Raw genomic sequence first — 21,876 nt, forward strand, 5'->3', positions numbered from 1 at the left:
TTTCCAGAATTGTCACTCTCAAACCCTGTCGTAGACATTCGATCGCGCATGAGAGACCCCCTGTGCGCATCCATCAACATTTAATCCTAATTCTTATTTATTGAAATCTCTACTGGAGTTACTCACCAAGTCCACATCCGACGATCATCACTTCCAGAGGATGGTAAGTGCTACCGGTCTTATCAGGGTTCAGCTGTCTGCGAATCACAAAAGTGCAGGTTTCTATTTACCTGTTGGTCGGTAGATGGCATGGTTCCCAGTAAGTCCCTGCGTGCTTTTGCCGAAGTGAAGCTGTATTAGAAATTTTTTCATACGAGAAAATAGCAAAGTGTCGAGAGGATCAAAAGAGCAACCCGCCGATCTCCCCGCTTTCACACGGATCGAGCCTAAGTAAGGATTAGTTTAGGACCCCCACCGACTCCTCCAATCTAGGGGCCGTCGTGGCTTCGGTTCCAGCCGCGCGCAAACCTCTGGCCCCAGTCCTCTGTTCATCTTCGAATGAGGCCGCCGCCCCCGCCTATGGAGGCACGCTACACTTCATGCGACGCCCGATACTAGCGCAGGATGCATCGAAACGAGGCCGCGTCCAGTCGGTCGTTTTTAGTGATCGCCTCCACTATATCCCTGCATTATTTTGACCTCGGACTTTTGAATTTCAATACTGGTTTCCTACTCCGCACTTCAAAACTAGACTTACACTCTTATCCGCCTTGATGACCCTTGACCTCACTTCAACACCGAGAAAAATATCACAATGCCCGAGAAGCAGGCCTCAGAAAGCGGCGAGGATGCCAGCTTGAGATATGCCTCATCAGAAGTGGTGCTAATTCCTCAGCCGACCGATGATCCAGCCGATCCGCTCAATTGGCCAATGTCGAAAAAGGTCTTTAACTTGGGCCTAATATCGTTCGCTGCGCTCATTGGAGTTGCACAGGCCCTGGCAAATCAATCTGGGTTCTTTGTGCAGGCTGCACTTTACCAAAAGAGCGCGACACAATTGACCTACTCGGTAAATGTTTTCGAGTATCCTTCCATGAGATCAAGCCCTTAATCGATTGTCAGGTATCTGCAGCGATTGCTGGCCTGGCATCAGGTCCATTTATGTGGTCCATACTCGCGCAACGAATTGGTCGCAGCTCCTGTATCTTTTTGGGGTTGCTCTTGACAATGGCTTGCGGAATCTGGTCTGCTGAGATGACCGATCCCGACCAGTATATCGCATTTGTGATATCCAGATGGCTTGGTGGTACTTTTGGGTCTGTAGCTTGCACAATCGGAGCAGGAATGGTGCTGGATATGTTTTACCTTCACCAACGTGGCAAGGCCTTTGCATGTTACGCGCTGTGTACGCTTTTTGGGACTCAACTTGGACCGACTTTGAGTGGGTTCATCATCGCGAGAACAACCTGGCCTGTCCAATTCTGGTGGACCGTCGGCTTAGAAGGGGCAATGGCCGTTTTGGTCTTTCTCTTCCTAGAGGAGACAGGCTTTTCCCGTGATGGAAAGGTATACCCGAGCCGTCCTGAGCCTTGGTTCCAAAACCGAATCGCCACGTTCTTTCCCGGCACTGCTGTGGTACCGCACAGCAAGGAGCATGGGCGGCGGTCCTCACTAGACTTGCTACTGGTGGCACTTTGCCCTGTCACGCTAATCGCTGGCTTATTCCTCTTCATAGCCTTTGGCTGGGCCGTGGCGGTAACGACGCTGCTCTCTGTGTTCTTGGAGGGCCCTGTCACAACAGGCGGATATGGCTTCTCCGGTATCCAAATGTCATGCTTCTACTTTGTGCAATGGGTCTCAATCGCCGTGGCTGAGATTTATGGGATATTTTTGAATGATCGCATTCCGCTCTGGTACACACGTCGATATCACAAGGGAGTATGGAAGCCAGAGCACAGACTATATCCCCTCCTGGTCCTTCCAGCACTGCTTCTCCCGATCGGACTGGGTTTGTTTGGCGCTGGTTTGCAGTACCACCTTCACTACATGGTCTTAGCATTGGGTCAATTCTTGCTGAACTTCAGCGAGATTGCGATTGTGCCAGTGATCTTCACCTATGTCGCGGAATGCTTCATCGATCATGGACCGGAGGTGGTGACAGTTTTGAATTGTTGGCGTTTAATTTTAGGCCTGACGGTTCCGTTTTTCATCACTGCATGGGAAGGACGAGTTGGCGCGGGATGGGTGTTTGGCATGATGGCATTCTTCAGCATTTTCGCCTTCTCGCTGACGGGATTATTGGCCTGGAGAGGTCCATCTATTCGGGGTTACTCGGTTGCTAGGCTGAGAAAGTCGGAGGATGGAACCCAAGTGATCGACCAACGATGAGGATAATACTATGGGGAGATTGTTCTGGATCAGCGGGTTACGTGTTCCTTGACACATCAAAGTACATCGTGTAGGCAATGCAGATCTTCTTTGACAGATGATTGATCTAGAAAATTAAATCGCCGGACCTATCCGATATGTATGTGCATAAGGAGATTTGGTGGAACATACGAAACAATAATCCTTCTTCATGTTGAACGACAGTCGCCTTGTTGCAATGCACAGCCCTTTGTGCGTTACATAGACCCACGCTTCCCCAAATTATGATCAGCCAAATTCGGCGGAGAGGTCTCAGGCTAGCGGAGTCGCAATCTGCGCGAACGGGATCATCCATGTCTAGCTCAGCTGCTAGGCGATTCCTGCGTATCTCGAGCTGTATCTGCGGTTGGTCTGGATCGGGATTGACCAACTGCATTGAGAGCTAGCAGAGCGGGGCCAGAGTTGAAGGATTCTTGGATTACTATGTTGCGATTCGGCGTTTGCTCCTGGGATCGGGCAACCGACCTGTGGGGCTCGTCTACATACTTCAATGGTTGAGCTTGCTGGGATGAAGGCAGCCACCCAACCGGCAGGGATGCAGAACAGGTGGATTTTTTCAGAAAACCGCACATGCTCATACTACGTACTTGAGCTGTGGTTGGGGGGCCGTTCTTATTTCATGGGTTCCAGGGCTAGACATTAATCCCGAAAGAAAACTTGAATAATAATTCGCAGTCTTTCAATTCCATCTTTTTAGTTGTTATTGCCCTTCATGACCCAGAGCCCGTCGCAGACTCTGTGGTCACCATGGCCTTCTCGGGCCAGCAGCCATTGATAGTTGGCGTATCCATTGCCATGCTCATAATTGCTACACTTTCAGAATTATTTCGCTTTCTCTCGCGCTATACCACGCACTCAGGCTTCTGGTGGGATGACTGGTGCAGTCTGGTGGCTATGGTAAGGCAGTATAATGCCCGTCATATGAGAAATTCTGACCAGATCTTGCTAGATATTGTCATATTCTCTCAATATCGTTCAGTTTGTCTGTGAGTGAGCTACCTACGACTATATATCTCGAGATTAACCCGCCATCGATTAAACAGGCGTAAAATGCAATCTGGGGAGACATACCAACCAGATCGAGAATCCAGAACGTTCAATAAAATGCTTTTTGTTGGTAAAGACGCCGATTGGAGATTCCACATTTTCTCGATGACTGCTAATACTACCACTCTTCATTTAAAGGCCCTCTACACGGTGACCCAATTTTACGCTTTGTGCATGCCAGCCATTAAACTGTCTATGGTGCTCTTCTATTGGAGACTATTTGAATCCAGTCGCAGAATGCGCAAAGCACTCATCTTCGCTGCATGCATGCTTATTGCTTGGACGATTGGTGCCCTTTTCAGTGGTCTCTTTCAATGCGATCCTATCGCCAGGGCATGGAATAAGGAATTGCCGGGCCATTGTATCAACTCGGTTGTTTACTTTCGAGCAATTGCCAGCACAAATCTCATAACCGACGTCTTTATCCTTGTCTTGCCTGTCCCTATTGTGTGGGGATTGAATCGACCCATGGGCGAGAGAGCTGCGCTTATTGGTATCTTCGGCTTGGGGACTTTGTATGTCTGCCCCTGACCAATACTCGAAACGCTAGCTGATCGTTTGACTGTGTTACAGCGTCTCTATAATCAGCATTGTACGAATAGTGCTGTTGACACCTCCAGACGACCCGGACCCGCTTTGTGAGTTGCACGCCCCTTCATGACAGGAATGTGCCCTGACGTGACAATATAGGGGACGGTACCCAAGGAACTGTTTGGACAGCCGTTGAAACTAGTATCGGCGTTGTCTGCGTGAATCTTCCAAGCATGGCACCGTTATTCCGTCGATATATCCTCCGCCACGACATCGTTACTTCTAGCCGGTCAGGGGGCTCATCCTACCCCCCTGCACGTAAACCTCGTTACGGGACTGGAAGCTCTTCGCGGTACCGGGGGTCACTCGACAGTATGAACCCATTAGGCACAGAGCAAGAGCTCCCTGATTCACAGCGAGAGATTTATGTGATTAGGGATTATAACGTCACTCGGGATACCAATGGACATGTCGAGCTAGACGAGATGGCAAGCCCGACGGTGAACCCTCCAGGCGAGACTATTGCTTGGCATGAAAGGGCGCCGACCCAGAAACTGAGCCAGGAGTTTGCTATATGGAGGCCTTGAAAGTAGATTTCTTCTATTTGTATAGCAGGCGGCTAATGTCTGAACTAGATGTGCATTTATTGAAAAATATGACTTTCATGATACCCTAAAGAAGTTACCGAGACAAAAGTTTATTGTGAAACTTAAAGTTGATTGTCTCTGAGATGATCAGGCTCCCTTGGCTGATGCAATCAATTCAAATTTGTAATGTGAAGTGCGGGGGCCTGCGTGACGTATACTCGTTCGGGCAATTGGTGCGCGGTTATAGTGGAGGCTTTATCATGTGCTGGAGCAAGTTTGTTGCACTTTGAATGCCCTCTGCAGTACTTAAGGTGGGTTGAAAGAACCGACTGCTGTCAAACACCATCTCAACTAATTGTGATTAATCGTTCAATAACACACAATATGGCGTCTATGAAAGAAGTGTTCGCCGGATACAACGCCCGAAAAGCCGACCTCGAAGCAAGCAATAATCCCTTTGCTAGGGGAGTTGCCTGGATAGAAGGAGAGCTTGTACCGCTACACGAAGCTCGCATCCCCCTGCTGGATCAAGGCTTCCTGCACAGCGACCTGACCTACGATGTCCCTGGCGTTTGGAATGGACGCTTCTTCCGGTTGGACGATCACATCGCCCGAATCGATTCCAGCTGCACAAAGCTGCGACTCAAATTACCGCTCCCACGGGAAGAGATAAAGAAGATCCTAGTCGACATGGTGTCCAAAAGCGGAATTCGCGATGCCTATGTCGAGCTGATTGTGACCCGAGGTCTACGGCATCTGCGCAGCGTTAGTAGCAATGACGAGCTGGTCAATAGTCTCTACATGTTTGTCCAGCCCTACGTCTGGGTCATGGAGCCTGAGATGCAGCTTGGGGGAGGAGGCAAGGCCATCGTAGCGCGTACCGTACGGCGCGTTCCACCTGGGTCCATGGATCCGACAATCAAGAATCTACAATGGGGGGATCTGACACGAGGACTGTTCGAAGCAGCTGACCGCGGTGCGACATACCCTTTCCTCACCGATGGAGACGCAAATCTCACGGAGGGTTCCGGATACAACATTGTCCTGGTCAAGAATGGCGTTATCTACACGCCAGACCGGGGTGTCCTGGAGGGTGTGACCCGCAAGACTGTCATGGAGGTGGCGCGGGCCAATGGAATCGAGGTTCGCATGGAGGTTGTGCCGGTTGAACTGGGATACCAATCTGATGAAATTTTCATGTGCACGACGGCCGGGGGGATCATGCCCATTACCTCGTTGGATGGTCAGCCGGTCAAGGATGGGGAGATTGGTCCCATAACCAAGAAGATCTGGGATGGATACTGGGCCATGCATTCTGATCCGGCCTACAGCTTTGAGGTTCAATACTAGAGCGCATAGGGACAATTGGCGAATGGATCGCAGTAGGGCATTCGTCGGTTTTCAAAGTGGTTGACTTGTATGAGAAGTGGGCGCCCGGGAATCTCATAGGTGGACTCGGTAGATGATTAGGTCTTGTTATGGGTGCAAATGAATGGGAGTCTATCCCTTTGTCTGTGTAGTGCAAATATTAAAAATAAAATGGTTGTCTATATACAACCCATTCAAATGGTCAGTTATGTACACATGATGGTAGACACATACAAAAATCCAGTTCATTCGTAGGCACGATTCTACTCATCTCGGGATATGCCAAGCCGCATTACGTGATTCCGTGATTTCGGTCCGAATGTCGCTGGGCATCGAAAAGGCGCGGTGGTGAGATCAGGGTTCATGTCGCTATGGTGATGTGATTGCGAGGACGGGTTTTCGGGATTAGGGTTTGTTGGATATCGAAACAGGGAAGGCTCCGAGATTTCGTAAAGGGACTGGCGCATAGGTGTAGACAGGGCGAATAGGCGAAGTATTGGGCCAGGGCTTGTTTGTGAGTTGGGGAGGGCACACAATCATCGTTCGGAATTGGAGACGGGTCGCTATGGGGATCATGGGCTTTTTCTTGGAAGGCAAAAGAGAGTCGCAATCGGGGCAATCCTGGCGGAAATAGTCGGAAGCTTATACGGAGACACCTTTGTCAGTCTTCTCAGCGACGATCTGTTCGCTTTCCGAGAGATCATCTGCCACAGCCTCGGTAACGGGTCCAGTGTAGACCTTGCGACCGCGGATAACCCAGTAAAACAAGGCAGCAAACAGAACAGCCATCAGGAATACACAGGCGTAGTTCATCTGATGCTTGTCAGCGGATACAGAATGATATCAAGAAAAGGGATAAAACATACGGTGCTGGCAGACACAGGACGTCCAGTGGGGAGGACGAAGATGATGCTGACGAACAACGTCCAGAGACAGGCCCAGACATTGACGAACACACTAAGGGTACCCATGTGCCACGGGCCGGGCTCGAATTTGCTGAACAATAGCTTGCACAGAACGGGGATACAGTAACTCCAGTCCAGGGCAATGGAGCAGACCGTAAAGACACCAGAGATGGCAGCATAAGATCCCAGGCCAATCAGATTGATGGCAATGCAGAAGAAAGTAGAAATCCAGACGGCGTACAGGGGAGTGCCGGTCCACTTGTTCACCTTGGTCCAGATATTCGAGAAAGGCATCAGGCGGTCACGCGAGAAGGCGAAGACAGTCCGGCCCAGAGCCTGCATGGCGGTGAAGGTGACGAACTTGATAATGATCAGAGCGGCGATGGTAAAGAACATACCGCCGCCCTTGCCAAGGCTGTTGTAGAAGATCTGCGCCACAGGCTGCTCCATCTTGGACTTCAGGATCTGGTCGGGGTTGCCCATGCAGAAGCACAGGACGATATTGAACAAGAATCCGCCAAGATAGGTGAACAGCATAGCCAGCGAGATGGCCCAGGGGGCTTTCTTCTCGGGTTCGTTGATCTCCTCCGTAATGTGCGCTGTCGCATCATAGTCGGTCATGGTCCAGCTGACGGACAAGAAACCAAACAGCCAGCTGAAACCAATGGGTTCCCAGCCACTCTTCGATTCCACGTGAGTGAAAACGTATGAAGCATCGTGTTTGTTGTCAGTCAAAACCAGGAGAGCAATAGCGCAAGCGACAAGAACGCAGACATGGAAGATGACATAGAACTTGGTCATCTTCTCCATCCAGTAGGTTGACAGGGAGTTGACTAGACCCGTGACCACGGTGAGAGCAGCCATGACGCCAATGGTAGCGTTGGTACTAATGGTGTAATCGAAGTCCCTGCTCATCGAGACTGCGGCTAGAAGCATCTGCGCGGCACCATACTCGGAGGAAGCGACACCAGCAACCTGACCCAGAAGGTTGAGCCAGCCAGTAAACCTGATCATCGTGAGCAAGCGGATCAGCGTAGATAGGGTGGAGCCATATCTTACCAACTAATGGACGGGACCCATTTAGGAGGCGCTAACCGAGAGATCGTAAAGTACCTGGACATCATGTCAGCAATGTAGTTCTACAATTTTCAGAAGCAACACTCACAATCCTCCCGAAGTCGGGTACGCGGAAACCAGTTCGGCGACAGAGCACTAGTCGTTGTATAAGTCTTGCGTGTTTATTTTCTCTCCAACTACGACTCACAGCAATGCACATGCAGCCAGCACCAGAAATAAACCAAGACCAGACGACCGAGCTAGCGCCGCCGGCTTCTAGAGGGTATATCATAGTGGTCATGATCGTCGAGAACAGACCACTGATTGAAACCGCGAACGAGAAGGTCGATAGGTATCCGAATTCTCTCTTAAACACCGGGTTGTAACCAAACCTGGTCGCCAACTCGGCGTCGGCCTCATTGAGGTCGGCCGCATCCACCTTGCGGTGCTGGCCATCGGGTCCAATGATTTCGACTTGGCGCGATCCATGTCGTTTGCGCAAGGTGCTTTCCGCGTTAACTGGTGTTGCAGGAGATATGTCCGCCATGGCTGGAGATTGGTGGGTAGATCGATGGATGGATAAGGAAGGTCGTGGCACGAGGGATTAAAAAGGAAGCAATGAGAGTGAAGACGGAAAAAAGAGTAAGAGGAAACAGCCGCCCCACGAACGATAAATAAGACTGAGGCTGCCGCCGCACTTCTTTAAAAACTTTTTCTTCCCCGGCTCACCTCGTTGCAGTGGGCACCGCGTACGGCCACTGATAGGGGTTTAGTTGACTCGGATGCGTGGCACAGGCTTTTTCCAGCACAAAATGGCTTTGCTGAGTTTGGTTAGGGGCATTTTTCATTTCCTGCTGACTCTTCATTGGGGGAGCAAAAGCCACAAATGTGAAAAATGTCGTCATGGCCCGCCCCTGGGCCGCTTGTCGCACATGTCCGGTGGGGCGGAAAGCTTGGAGGCTTTGGGTCGCGTGGTAAGGCGCGGTCATTGGCAGGACTGCTTCTTTGGTGGGCTTTCATTGGGCTATGGGCGGGAGCCACTTGAAGAAAAGTCAAGTGGTGAGAGCGGACAGACTCGGCTGGACTGAGCGGCGTTGCTTTTCAGTTTGGGCTTCTGCTTGGCGGACGGACCGTGCATCCGGTCGGGGATTGGTCAGGTTGCATTTTCGGCCTGTCCGTGCATGCTTGGACTTGCCTAAACAATCAGCGAGAGGATCAACAGGGCGGATACTTCCTTGCATGCATATGTCGACCGTTGAGGATCTCGAGTTTATCGGGGATTATCCTTGCGATGGCAGGCCATTCGGTAAAGATTTACTTGTGTTTGCTGACCCTAGAAGCTCCCATTGGTCGCTATTCCTGGTCAAGATAGAGATCCGGAGTGTCGGTCGCAGATGAGCAATGGCCGGGGTCACGCGAAGGAGTATGTGCTGGCAGCACATACTCACAAAATGATAGCACATCCACGGTTCTATACCGAACCTCCATTGGTTTCGATCAGAGTGAGGTTGGTCAGTTTCCTAGGTGAGAGGATATTGGCAAAGGGGCAACTGGGGTTGCAAAGACATGGCCAGGAACGACTGCTATCATCCCGAAAGTCAACTGTTATTCCTCGTAGTTCCGCAGCAAGCGCCACCAACGTAGTAGGCCTTTAAAAAACAGCCACTAAGTAACTTGAGTTCAAACCTTGACTCAACATACTGTTCGGAATCTGGTCATGATTCGGCGCATCTCATCCCATGTATGGTAAGCAATAGAGGAATAATAACCTGCACGAACCATAGTTCTGACATATTTAAAGTTGTCTTTCTTGAGAATACCTCGGAAGTCGATGAAGGGGTTAAGTAAAAAAAAATTTCAATAATGTACGACACATTCTTTTGTCATGATCCTCCAGGACGCCCGCAACAACTCTCTGATTTTACCGTTCCTTTTTGGCTTCCAGCAATTTCTTTTTGGTCTGGATTTTCCTCTGACCAGATGACACAACTTACGTGGGCTTTCTACACGCACCAAGGCGTCGCAAATCTCAGCAGTGGAGCTCACTCTTCTGAGTTCTGTACTCGCTCGATACGCACAACAATGCAGTCCCTTCCAGGGTTGGTAGTAATACTCGCTAATCCATGTTATATATGTATGTGCTCTCTAGATATGAGGGTGATATCTCTCTATTCTTGCTTAGGCTTTGATTGCTGTACCTGTGTAAATGGCTAGCACTTCACAAATCGGTCACTGCCGCTTCTCCATACATATTTATTGTCTGAAGCTCATAAGCGCGCAAGGTCATGATCGACGTGATCTCCTTATATATATGCGGCATTTTGGCAGTACTCGAGCCTTTTCTGCCTCTTGAAAGGGGTTGGACTCTGGATTTATGGCCTCGAGGGCAGCAGCCTCTTACAGTAGGGTCCAGGGGTTGCTGATTAGCCAAGTATTATGGCTGCATGGCGGACAGCTGCGGGGTAGATTGTCTACATCCATATTCTTTCTTGACTGTGACTCACGTGCTGATTTGATGGCTTCTTCAAACTTGGTTATCATAGAATCTGCATGATGGTAATTCGCACTTTGAAAATTGAGAACAACCATGAAGCCCCAATCGCGCTTGCCCCGGGAAAGAAAGACAGATTGCCAAGAAGGTTGCCTAGGGTTTGGACAACCAGAAGCATAATTAACCTGCATACGTTGCACGAATGGAGCGGCTTTCATATCCTTGCTTAGTCGGTAGTGAACGAAAGGTGTGACCGATGGCACAAATGACAGGCTTCACTCGAATCGGCTTATCCAAAGAGATGCCAGCCTAGATATTTCCTGCAAGGCTCCCAATGGATGCAACATCGAGAACACTACATCGCGCCCGCAGAGACCACTCGGAGACACCAATGCCCGATCCCGAGACATCTGACTCTGTGTATTCCCTGAACGACTAATTCTAGTGTCGATCAATCAATGTGAGCCCAATAGTAGACCAGTGTGCTCAGCATAGGCTCCCCACTTTCGGTCCTGCTCAGCCGCGAAAACTCCGACGCCGGGCGCCGAATTCTTGAGTAGAGTGCCATTTAGGCACCGTAGAAATGATTTGCTGACAAGGGCCTGAGTATTTAAGACCGCATATCACGCCATTTGACACTGATATTAGCCATCGCCCTGCACCCTCATTGCCCAAGACCACTTTAAGCTTATTTGCTACTCTCCACCACAATGACCGTTGTCAACAACGCTGCTACCAATGGCTGCGCTTCAAAACCTCCCCGGCGACTTCTTCTCATCAGCGTTCCACGCACCGCCTCTAATTTACTGGTGAAGGTGTTGAACATCCACAACCGCTCAAATGTTCTCACTACCGAAAAGGGCGGCTACTTCTTCTATAATGCTTTCCTTTCCGCTGTGCATTTGAGCAAGCCGCGCGATCAGTGGACTGACGACGAGACGAAAAAGGTGCAGGTTGCCTTCCAGGAAGCCGTGGACAGTTTGGAGGAATACTCGACACGAGCGCAGGACGAAAACAAGATGATGTTTGCCAAAGAACACGCCTTCTGGATCTTCAATCCCGCCTCCTTCGAGAAAATGCTGCGAGGCACCACGAATACGGAACACTTTAATGATTTTGCTATTAAAGTGCCTGAGAGCTACGGATCCACGCAGACCTTCTCTTCGAAGAACGAGACCGTCCTGCCGGATGAGTATTTGCGCTCCTGGCAGATGGCATTCGTTATCCGCCACCCAGCGTTGGCGTGGCCGTCGCTGTACCGGGCCATGACCAAAATGTCCTCCGTCGGTTTTATTGACGAAGATGCTATTAGAGGAGCTACTGCAACCAGCCTGTCGCTGCGCTGGACACGGATGCTATACGAATGGTGCTTGGAACAGCCGGATGTGCCGACCGAGCCACCGGTGCTGGACGCCTACGACGTGATCCACAACCCCGGGGCCGTGCAAAATTTCTGTGAGCGTGTGGGCCTGGACCCGAGTGAAGTGCAGTACGAGTGGGATGACAAGGCTGCCGAAGCCGCGCTCACCAAATTGGATGAACGCGAGCGTGCTGCGCAGTCCATCATGCTCTCTACGCTGCATGCATCGAAGGGTGTTGTCAAGGACAAAACGCCTGCGAATATTGATATCGCCGTTGAAGCCGAAAAGTGGAAGGCTGAGTTTGGAGAGGAGGTTGCCCAGATTATTGAGAAAGCCGTTTGGGACTCAATGCCGGATTACGAGTATCTCAAGGCTCGTCGAGTCACGGTCTAATGGATAATATCCATGAGGGACTACCTTTCAGTCCATGGATATAGTGCATTTCGCTATAGGTGTATATACGGATCCCCCCTCATAATATATTTTACAAAAAATCTCCTCTATAACTACCTACCTCAGCAGCCTAACTTGATAAAATGTAATACGGTAGGATCGTCTCCATGTAGCCTTTTGTTCTATACTGTTTCTATTTTCCTGTCAATGGAAGAGTACTGGCGATGGCCTGTTGCTATACCCAAGAACCACGAGGAGAAGATATTCATATACTACCGAACCAGGAGAAATTGCGTTGATTTGTCTATCGCTGTGAATATTACAACTTCCGTGATAGGAATACCCTGTAAGGCCCATTCGATCAACTCTGCCGTCATATTATCCGGGGCTGGCACAACTGATGTTTCAACCTGTATGCCAAGGGCGCTTGGCAGAATTAATCCGTCCAGCAGCTATCTGACGATATACTGCGAGGCGTCATTTCCAAATTAGTATCGGATCAAACCCCCGTGTACCCCTCAAATCTTCACAATATATAATTTCACTCCGCAACCTACCAGGCCCCTTCGCCCATTTTGACACGGGGTGTGCTACTTAAGTCACCAGCCTGGCCAAATGCATGGTTAGGTGGCTGATATAAAACTTGGTATAAAGATGCACTCCGTCTAATATGTCAAATTATCCTGGACTCTGCAACCCTACCCTGTACGTTGAGTTCTTGGCCTTCCAATGGACCGGGGGTTGAAGATGTCGACACATAACCCACTAATAGGGTGAAAGGGGGCGTCCGACTACAATGCAGGTATCAAGAAAGAGCGGGGTCTGAAATGCCTATAAAGATGCCTCTCTCGCCTCTTGTGCCAAAGGGAGATATCAGCAAAGCTAACATCCATCTCTGGCCGGTCATCATTTGTCTCACGCACATCGAATACTCTGAAGCATTGTATCTACGTTCTCTATTTCATTTCGTGTTTCCAGCATGCCTCGCGGTGTCGAACTTCTGTTGTTGGCCGCTTTAGTTGCCGGTCATGGCCACATTAGCAACATCGTCATCAATGGCGTCTCCTATGACGGCTGGGATATCAGCGTGGATCCCTACGAGACCGATCCTCCCGTCGTCATCGCCTGGGAAACACCGAATACTTCTAATGGGTTCATTATGCCAGACCAGTACGGCACCTCGGATATCATCTGCCATCTCAATGCGACCAACGCCAAGGGGCACGCGGTGGTCGCTGCTGGCGACAAGGTCAACTTGCAGTGGACTGTATGGCCAGACACTCACCATGGACCTGTCATCACCTACCTGGCCAATTGCGGTGATAGCTGTGAGACAGTTGACAAGACTACTCTGGAATTTTTCAAGATTGACGCCGTTGGTCTAGTTGATGACAGCGTGGTGCCCGGTACGTGGGGGGACGATCAACTGATCGCGAACAATAACAGCTGGCTTGTCGAGATTCCTCCTACAATCGCACCTGGGTACTATGTGCTGCGCCACGAGTTGATCGCCCTCCATGGTGCAGATGCAGCGGACGGGGCACAAAACTACCCCCAATGCATTAGTCTCCAGATCACCGGCTCGGGAACTGACCAGCCATCGGGTGTGTTGGGTACTGCGCTTTATAGTGAAACGGATCCTGGTATCCTCGTCAACATATACGCATCGCTGTCCACCTACATTATCCCCGGGCCGACCCTTTACAGTGGGGCTGTGTCTATCACACAGACTTCATCGAGTATTACTGCATCTGGAACTCCAGTGACTGGGACCGGCATCCCAACTACTACTGTATCCACTCTGACTTCAACTACAACAACCCAGCCGACAACCTTAACGACAACCACAACCGGCAAGGCTACTACTACGACTACCACCACCACCACCACCAGCAATACCACCAGTACCATTACTACTAGTCAAGGCAGTTCGACCCAGTCTGTATATGGTCAATGCGGGGGATTGGGCTGGTCTGGATTCATGGTTTGCAATGTGCAGGCGACCTGCTCTTCCGAGAATCCATATTACTCTCAATGCGTTCCTACGGCTGTTTAGGATGGGTGAAGTTCCAGAATTCAAAGCAGCGACATTTTCCACACACAAAACACACACATATATACACACAAAGAGAGGGAGAGGGAGAAGGATATTTAAGTTTTCCACTTGCCATAAAGGAAATATATTTTTCAGCCGCATGGTTGCCAAGCTTTGAGTATTCTCCACATCTTCTGATCCATAATTCAGCTATTGAGGAAGCATATTCATCAGCTCCTAGGTTGCCAAGTTGTGGATGCTCTCCACATACTTCAAGTAATAATCATCGACATGAAAGACACACATTCGTCAGCTTCATGGAGGTCAGGGTCATTCCAGAGTGTTCGAAATAATGTTGTTTTGTATCGATCCACAGTAATCTTAGTTGACTAGTGGGATTGAAGCTGAGAGTTCTTCGGTTCAAGGTATTCAAGCTGGAGACCTGATTATTCAAGATTTAATGAAGAGATATAGAAGTCAGATGATTGAGAAGTAGATATTAGGAACCAGAATCAAAACTGCACTTGTTTCAGAGTCAAGTCTATCCTTCAGTCCGTCTCAATTCTTCCAAGCGTTAAACCATGTTCTTCAGAAAGAGACGCAGGATACGGCTCCGTTTAGCAACACTGCGGGGGAAGAACTTCCGATGAGTCTTGGTGTAGTGCTCCAGCTCCTCGCGGGATCTGAACATGCGAGGGCGCTTTCCAATGGCCCAACAATCTAGGAGATCCACAATATTCACGTTCACCCGACTCAGTGCCTGATGAGTTCAATGTCAGCGATCCTATTATTGATTCAGGCTCACTACCGGGGCTATGGGGGTCTCAGTTTACCTTCTTACACTTGTTGAACGACGAAAAGTCTCCGCACAGGCCCAGCTTGCCGCAAACCCCCTGCCAAGTCTGCAGGTCCTCGTCAGGCCCATCGAACAGACCGTTAAGCTTTGCACTGATGAACTCGTTCCAGTGGAGCTTCCACACCGTGGAACCAAGAGCCCAGCCCCGCTGGTGTGCGAGACGGTTGAAGTCTCTAGTCGTCTTCATGGCAGGGTCAGTATCTATGTTGGGATACTTCAAAGACAACGATGTGGTGCCCACCACTCCAGATTGATGAGAGTGGGATTCGGTGAATACTGATATCACTTTTGGATAGGGCGAGGGATGTGAGGTGATTGGTGTGTGAAGTAAGAAGATAAGACAGGTCGTAAGAGCAAAGAGAAAGGTTTTAATAGTCCAGGAACAAACAAACAATGGATGGCCAGAGACTCTCGCAAAGGCAGCAGCGGCCGCAAGCGCCCAAAAGGGTAACCCAAGCGGTGCCTGGATTGATTCTGACCCCAGTTCTTTAATTGCAGGCAGCAGATAGCCTACGATACGCTCTTTCGAATGTGTTTTCTACTGGATGGTGATCATCAGTTCGCATTCAAATGTAAATATCGAGTGAATCCAATGTCATGCCTTTGTACGCCCGGTGTTGCTATCCATATACAGTAGATATATGGGCTGGAGGATGTGTCATCCCCAACACCATCGATCCCATAGATATACATTAACACACCAATCCACACATGCATTGTGACCGGGTGCCAGGTCAAGAAAGAGAACGAATAAAGAATTCAAGTTGAGTGCTGTGGTCGACGGGAGACCCAAGTTTGAGACAAGAAAGAAGAGACAGAGAAGAGTCTCGGCTTATCTACAACAGTCCATGTCCCGTGTTATCTGTCAAACGCAGTCGTCAAACGCGATCGCGTATGCGTAGTCCCGTTACGCCTGGTCGCATGTATGTCCACATGTGTATGTATCATTGGTAGAATCCAAAACAGTGACGCATCCCATCTAGCAATAAAGGAAGGCGCGGCTGGCCTTCCTTCCGCAGTCTGGAACAAGTTGGCTTTGTGCCTTCACACAACCGTGGAAGAAACTTCCCCTTCCACATTCCATGTCTTTGTGTCATAATGTTGCTCTCGATAATCCTGCCATTGCTGGTGGTCTCGCAATCATATCTTGCAGATTGCGCGGACTTCGGTCAGCCTGCAGCCGAAAGCGCATCCTATGAGTATGTGGTTGTTGGTGGAGGCACTTCCGGGGTGACAATCGGTGCACGCCTAGCACAGCAAGGATTTCAGGTGGCTGTGGTCGAGGCAGGAGGATACTACGAGGTGATGCGCCCAATCACTTCGATCCCAGGCGCAGCCAGTCTCGGGGCGGGTGCAGACGTCCGGACCGCGACGTCAATCGACTGGAAATTTGTGGCAAATCGCGTCCCAGGTGCGGATGGTCGTGATATCCATTATCCCAGAGGGAAGTGCGTTGGCGGATCGTATGGCAGATTCTCCTCGCTCCGTCCGAAACGTTCTGACTTGCACTCGCTAGCTCGGCTGTTAACTTCATGATCTATCAACGGTACGAATATCCACTTGCAGGCGTTACACCAGGCTAACACGGAGTAGACCATCCAGGGGTTCAATGGCCAGATGGGCCGACCTTGTTGATGATCCCAGCTACCTCTTTGAGAACGTGCTTCCCTTCTACAAGAAGACAATCTCTTTCACGCCCCCCGATGGGTACCGGTTCGGAAATGCCACAGTGCCCTACAACCGCTCGTCCTACGATAAAACTGGGCAGCCCGTTGAAGTGTCATACCCCCGATATGCCATGCCTTTTTCTACCTGGGTGTCTGGAGGCTTGCAAGCAATCGGGATCAATGAGACGCAGGACTTCAACGGCGGCCAGGTGATGGGCCACCAGTTTTGTGCAATGACTATTCGAGAGTTGGATCAGACCAGAAGCAGTTCAGAGTCGGGGTTTCTACGGGGGTCGCTGGGCTACACCGCATTGTCCGTTTACCAAACCACCTTGGCGAAGAAGATCTTATTCGACGCACAGAAACGAGCGATTGGTGTTGAAGTTGAGCAGCACGGCCGGTTTACATTGACAGCAACCAAAGAAGTGATCGTGTCTGCCGGCGCCTTTCAATCACCGCAGCTGTTGATGGTGTCGGGCATCGGGCCAGCCGCCACTCTCCAAGCCCATGGCATCAATGTCATCGCCGACCTGCCGGGCGTTGGCCAAAATATGTGGGACCATACCTTCTTCGGGCCTTCTTATCGAGTGGCCGTGGACACTTTCACCAAGCTCTCTGCCAGTCTATGGTACTATGGCTACCAAATCACAACGTGGACGGCACTCCGAACGGGGGTTCTGACCAACCCGTCGGTAGACTATCTTGGTTTTGAGAAGTTGCCACTGTCGTCTCGAACAGGCTTTTCTGCTGCAAATGAGCATGACCTGGCCTGGTTCCCTGCAGACTGGCCCGAGATCGAGGTGAGCCACAGTTAATCTCAATATTTCTAACTAAAAAACCGCATGAGCTGATGAATACGAAACAGTACCTGGCAGGATCTGCATTCGTTGGGAATTTCTCGGATCCATTTGCACAACAACCTCACGATGGGTACGAGTATGCCACCATTATAGCCAGTATGGTATCCCCAACATCGCGCGGGAATGTGACCATTCGCTCCGCCGACACGGCGGATCTACCAGTGATCAATCCTAACTGGCTGGCCACAGACACAGACCAGAAAGTCGCAGTTGCAGCCTACAAACGCACCCGTGCCGCATTCCAGAGTAACGCCATGGCACCCGTCACCAGTGGCCTTGAATACTTCCCTGGACCCAGCGTTCAAACGGATGCCGAGATACTGGAAACTATCAGGAATACAGTCATGACCATCTACCACACTGCGTGTACTTGTAAAATGGGGCTCGTGAACGACAGCATGGCTGTTGTCGACAATCATGCCCGTGTGTTTGGGGTTCAGGGTCTGCGTGTCGTCGATGCAAGTGCATTTCCTATTTTACCACCCGGCCATCCTCAATCGACGGTTTGTAAGTTTCTCTTTCGGTCCACTCATATTTGCAGACTACTGACAGTCTCCCAGACATGCTGGCTGAGAAGATTGCTGCCGATATCGCAGCATCTTGATTACTTCTTCGACTTTATGGCATAGGCAGAAGCAAGACGGTGGACGAGTTAGATTTTTATTATTGTATTATTCTTTTACCACATCTCTTCTAGATACATCTGGTTCAGAGTGTCGAATATGTTGTAATCGCTCGGGAGACAGTCTGGCGAGAAGGCAAAGCCTAGGTTGTTGGCGAAACGGTCGCCAGAGTTGGGCAAATCAGTGTTATAGTCATTGTTTCCGGTCACTAATCCATCATAGGCTGGAATAGTGAACGAGTTGATATAGGGATCGTTCAGGAGGAGAGATGCTGGCTGTGTCGACATACTCCCCAAATCCATAGAGCGATCTGCCTCTGGAGGGTCAGTGTTAGGAGAAAGACCCGCGACGCCATCCTGGCCTGGATCCCGAGAGCCGGCACCGTGCCCTTCTGTCAGCGCAGCTAAGCCCGGCTCAGCAGCACAGTTCAGTTTCTGGCAATATAGCTTCTCCAAGTTCCTCCCAATCCGCTTTGCAATATTCCAAGACGTCGACAACTCCCGTAGAACCTGCAGACAAAGCGCGAGCGCAGTAGTGCGCGACGGACCCGGGGAAGAGCAGGAGGAAGAACTGTCTCCTGTGCCAGTTCCCGGCAGAGACGGAGATGCAGAGCATCCGCTATCGATGATAGTCAACGCCGCAGAGAGAATGGAGTGGGTGGGTGTGATGGGACTGAGTCTGAAGCTGCCGAAGACCTGGCGGTATTTCTGCGCAGTGAGGCACATAGCCCGCGCTGAGGAAAGACTGACTGTGCTTGCTTTGCAAGCGATGATGTTCTCGGGGGTTTGGTCTTTGAGGGGGGAAGAGGGGAAGGATTCTGGTTCTTTTCTGTGACGTGGGGATGTTTGGATAGGAAGGGTCCGCAGAGGAGGATGTATACAGTGTGGTATACCATGCAGAGCGTATAAGCGTGCGGGAACTGGGATTGTCCGGAAGGACGATCGATCTTTAGTTCTGGGGCGAGGTCATAGTACCATGTTTTCAGATCGAGGATGCACGACTCGAAGAATGCGGCGCGTTGGTGCGGGTGGAGGAGGGGCTTGGGCGACCATCTGGAGAGTATGTAGCGTTAGCATGTAATACAGAATTCTCTGTAAATCAAGATCAAGATCTGGCGTACAGCGAGAGTAGAATTCTTTCCAGGATATGACACAGATCGATCATCGCGCGCTGCAGCTGCGTCACGTCTCTCTGCGAGGCGGCTCGGGATTTGCCATCGATCGAAGAGGGAAGACGGATGTCTCCTGCGCATTCAATGGAGGGCTTGTTGACCACGCCCTGGGAGTCCTGTATGTCGCATTAGCAGACAGGTGATGAAGCAAGCTGCCACTGTGACCTACCAGTAAAGTGCACACGCGGCCCGTGTAGCTAGCTGCCAGCTTATCATGGCAGTACAAGGCCCAGTAGATTTGTCTTCGGAGCTCGATCTCAATTGGAGGAAGCGAGACCGTTCCTGCAAGAACAGCTGGGTCCATGTTGAACCCCATATCCAACGCTAGGCGAATCGCCATGCCCTGGTGCAGCCATCCCGCCGCATCGGATCCCATTGCCTGTCCAGAATTAGCGTGCCAGCACCATCCCTCTGGTTGTTAGAGATCACTTACAACGTACATCATGTTCATGATAGTAAGTGACTGGATGGTGGTGATACTGGGCCATCTGAGATCATGCTGAATCAACCGCTCGGCTTCCTCGATGAACATCTTGCCGGCAGTATTGGAGTCGTTGGGGTCGGTCCGCACTTCCAGACGGTCTGAATAGCGTGAGCCCAATGCCAAGACGCAATTCAATAAGAGCGAACTGCAGTAACGACCACCGCATGCGAGACTCTCCCGGAAAAGTTTCTCGTTGATCACCGGGAACCACGGCTGTTCCCACTCGAAAAATAGGTCGAGCAAGTGGGATTGGAGTTCGTCTGGTATTGAAACGACACCGTGATCGATATTGACAAAGTGTCTGCAGCCCACTGATTCGGAACATGTCGCGCCGGAAGCGTCTGTTTGCTCGATATGTTCTTTCTCCGGGTCTAGAGTTGTCGTGATCAGCAGGCTTATGCAGTACAGTGTGAGCCACCGACTCACTTACCCGACAAAAACAACAACCGCCCGCTTGTTGGGCCAAAATACCGCACTTCGCCATCCTGATCAAAGTTCAAGGACTCATCCAGCGTCAACGCGCCATCAAATGTGACACACAGATCATCCAGCTTCGAACAACCATTAGGATCAACGAGTGGATCCGGAACATCCATGTCAGCCATCATCTGCGCAACAGATGCATCCGCATCAATGCCATGAGCGTCTAACACCCGCTCCAGCATCTCGATCCGGTTCCGCAGCATCACCACATAGGACTTGGGAGCGGGTTGGCGCCCGTCCTCGGCGGTGGAATACTGGCAGCGGACACCGCGGTCGAGGCAGCGGGTGCAGGATGGTCTGACGCCATCGCACTGCATAGCTACTTTTCAGCTACAACTGCTTTGAGATGCGGGAGAGGGATCGATCTAATCACCTTGGCTCGGCGACGGCGACATTCCTCGCACGCTCGCGAGGTATACTTTCTACCGGACCGCTTGCGCCGGGCGCTGGGGTCATCCTCTGGTGCTGCGGGGGGCATTTAAAGTCGAATTTTGAAGGCTAGGATGTTCCCACCGACTGTTTATGGTTTATGGATATTGAGGTTGTTCGAGTTGCCATTACAAAGCAGGTAGTTATCTGAAGATGGACACCTTGGTGCCTAAATTCCTGGCTGCCTGAGGCAAGAATCAAATCCCCACGTGACTACTGCTGGATGGAATATTCAAGTTATTGAATCGAATTCTCGTGGAAAGAAGAAAGAGTTTGACCAATATTTGGTCGGAGTTAATTGCAAACCTTGAGGGGAGGGCATGTCTGGTGATCGGGGATATGACGCCGTGATTATATATCTCAGAACTATATTGCGGGGTATATCCAAGGACCTCCCGTCGCAGCTCTGGGTAACGGTCGTCATCATAGGGATCCCGAGAGAATCATCCGATCAGAGACAGAGAGCACTCCTGCAGAGCCACTACGGTCTATCCTGCAGATTGTACGTAATTTTCCTCCGCCATTTCCTCGCCAAGGGTCGCACGCACGCTCACCCATGCCCTGCCAATTGGGCCGTCGTGCGGCGACCGATCCGGGGTACTGCGATGATCTGCCCGGAAGCGGGCACGAACCAGAATATGGCCATCAGGTGATTGCTAGTCCCAGGTGAAACGGGAACCGTCTCGATCGGCAGTCCCAGAGAACGGGGGATGTGGACTGTCCGTGGCGTCCACTCAGGGCGGCAATGGGCGGAATGACATCCTAATGGGCCGGCATGAAGGGGCAGAACAAACATCGCGGGAGAGGTGGCTGCGGCCCAGGCCAGACAGGGATTCGATGAGCCCAGTCGTTGTCCTTACCCCAGACCGAAGGTACTTTTGAACGGGGTCGGGAGACGAGAATGTGGATGGGAGGCACACATGGGGATGGAAAGGGATGCTCCCCAAGAAGACCTGACAGGACAGACGATGATCCGGAGGGTCCTGGAATGTGTGATATGTAATTATGATTAATAACTAACTATGGGAAGTTCGAAGTAAGGATGCTCCGTCAATGAGCGAGCGACCGCCCTGTCGCGCCTCGCCCAATCAGACACCCGTCCCCCCCCCCCGACCACTTGCATCCTCTCCCTCCGCCGTTGCTTGCTTCTTCTTTTTCACCC

At 50.8% G+C, this 21,876-nt stretch overlaps 11 protein-coding genes across 11 annotated transcripts; 7 read left to right on the top strand and 4 right to left on the bottom strand.

Moving 5' to 3' along the window:
* Positions 1-249: 249 nt before the first annotated feature.
* N7510_001687 (uncharacterized protein) lies at positions 250-638 on the top strand (the record flags this gene model as incomplete). Its single annotated transcript, XM_056973614.1, has 2 exons — positions 250-293; positions 407-638. The coding sequence occupies 2 exons, from the start codon at positions 250-252 to the stop codon at positions 636-638; spliced, it is 276 nt and encodes a 91-aa protein (XP_056838731.1).
* A 116-nt stretch (positions 639-754) lies between these two features.
* Positions 755-2,328, top strand: N7510_001688 (uncharacterized protein; the record flags this gene model as incomplete). Its single annotated transcript, XM_056973615.1, has 2 exons — positions 755-1,009; positions 1,063-2,328. The coding sequence occupies 2 exons, from the start codon at positions 755-757 to the stop codon at positions 2,326-2,328; spliced, it is 1,521 nt and encodes a 506-aa protein (XP_056838732.1).
* A 1,323-nt stretch (positions 2,329-3,651) lies between these two features.
* On the top strand, positions 3,652-4,532 carry N7510_001689 (uncharacterized protein; the record flags this gene model as incomplete). The annotated part of the gene is made up of 3 exons (XM_056973616.1): positions 3,652-3,929; positions 3,988-4,052; positions 4,105-4,532. The coding sequence occupies 3 exons, from the start codon at positions 3,652-3,654 to the stop codon at positions 4,530-4,532; spliced, it is 771 nt and encodes a 256-aa protein (XP_056838733.1).
* A 384-nt stretch (positions 4,533-4,916) lies between these two features.
* N7510_001690 (aminotransferase class IV) lies at positions 4,917-5,882 on the top strand (the record flags this gene model as incomplete). Its single annotated transcript, XM_056973617.1, has 1 exon — positions 4,917-5,882. One exon carries the CDS (start codon positions 4,917-4,919, stop codon positions 5,880-5,882), a length of 966 nt encoding a protein of 321 aa, XP_056838734.1.
* Positions 5,883-6,542: 660 nt separating this feature from the next.
* On the bottom strand, positions 6,543-8,408 carry N7510_001691 (uncharacterized protein; the record flags this gene model as incomplete). Its single annotated transcript, XM_056973618.1, has 5 exons — positions 6,543-6,713; positions 6,767-7,811; positions 7,865-7,918; positions 7,971-8,017; positions 8,070-8,408. The coding sequence occupies 5 exons, from the start codon at positions 8,406-8,408 to the stop codon at positions 6,543-6,545; spliced, it is 1,656 nt and encodes a 551-aa protein (XP_056838735.1).
* A 2,654-nt stretch (positions 8,409-11,062) lies between these two features.
* Positions 11,063-12,106, top strand: N7510_001692 (uncharacterized protein; the record flags this gene model as incomplete). The annotated part of the gene is made up of 1 exon (XM_056973619.1): positions 11,063-12,106. One exon carries the CDS (start codon positions 11,063-11,065, stop codon positions 12,104-12,106), a length of 1,044 nt encoding a protein of 347 aa, XP_056838736.1.
* A 979-nt stretch (positions 12,107-13,085) lies between these two features.
* On the top strand, positions 13,086-14,162 carry N7510_001693 (putative endo-1,4-beta-glucanase; the record flags this gene model as incomplete). The annotated part of the gene is made up of 1 exon (XM_056973620.1): positions 13,086-14,162. One exon carries the CDS (start codon positions 13,086-13,088, stop codon positions 14,160-14,162), a length of 1,077 nt encoding a protein of 358 aa, XP_056838737.1.
* Positions 14,163-14,715: 553 nt separating this feature from the next.
* N7510_001694 (uncharacterized protein) lies at positions 14,716-15,184 on the bottom strand (the record flags this gene model as incomplete). Its single annotated transcript, XM_056973621.1, has 2 exons — positions 14,716-14,901; positions 14,975-15,184. The coding sequence occupies 2 exons, from the start codon at positions 15,182-15,184 to the stop codon at positions 14,716-14,718; spliced, it is 396 nt and encodes a 131-aa protein (XP_056838738.1).
* A 911-nt stretch (positions 15,185-16,095) lies between these two features.
* N7510_001695 (GMC family oxidoreductase) lies at positions 16,096-18,128 on the top strand (the record flags this gene model as incomplete). The annotated part of the gene is made up of 5 exons (XM_056973622.1): positions 16,096-16,445; positions 16,514-16,543; positions 16,591-17,464; positions 17,530-18,031; positions 18,085-18,128. The coding sequence occupies 5 exons, from the start codon at positions 16,096-16,098 to the stop codon at positions 18,126-18,128; spliced, it is 1,800 nt and encodes a 599-aa protein (XP_056838739.1).
* A 75-nt stretch (positions 18,129-18,203) lies between these two features.
* Positions 18,204-20,763, bottom strand: N7510_001696 (uncharacterized protein; the record flags this gene model as incomplete). The annotated part of the gene is made up of 7 exons (XM_056973623.1): positions 18,204-18,854; positions 18,893-19,199; positions 19,268-19,434; positions 19,488-19,697; positions 19,752-20,173; positions 20,233-20,596; positions 20,659-20,763. The coding sequence occupies 7 exons, from the start codon at positions 20,761-20,763 to the stop codon at positions 18,204-18,206; spliced, it is 2,226 nt and encodes a 741-aa protein (XP_056838740.1).
* A 501-nt stretch (positions 20,764-21,264) lies between these two features.
* On the bottom strand, positions 21,265-21,510 carry N7510_001697 (uncharacterized protein; the record flags this gene model as incomplete). Its single annotated transcript, XM_056973624.1, has 1 exon — positions 21,265-21,510. One exon carries the CDS (start codon positions 21,508-21,510, stop codon positions 21,265-21,267), a length of 246 nt encoding a protein of 81 aa, XP_056838741.1.
* Between the last annotated feature and the right edge of the window lie 366 nt (positions 21,511-21,876).

This window comes from Penicillium lagena (assembly GCF_028827675.1).
Source record: "Penicillium lagena strain IBT 129212 chromosome Unknown utg000001l_segment0_segment0, whole genome shotgun sequence".
NCBI classification, from domain to species: domain Eukaryota; kingdom Fungi; phylum Ascomycota; class Eurotiomycetes; order Eurotiales; family Aspergillaceae; genus Penicillium; species Penicillium lagena.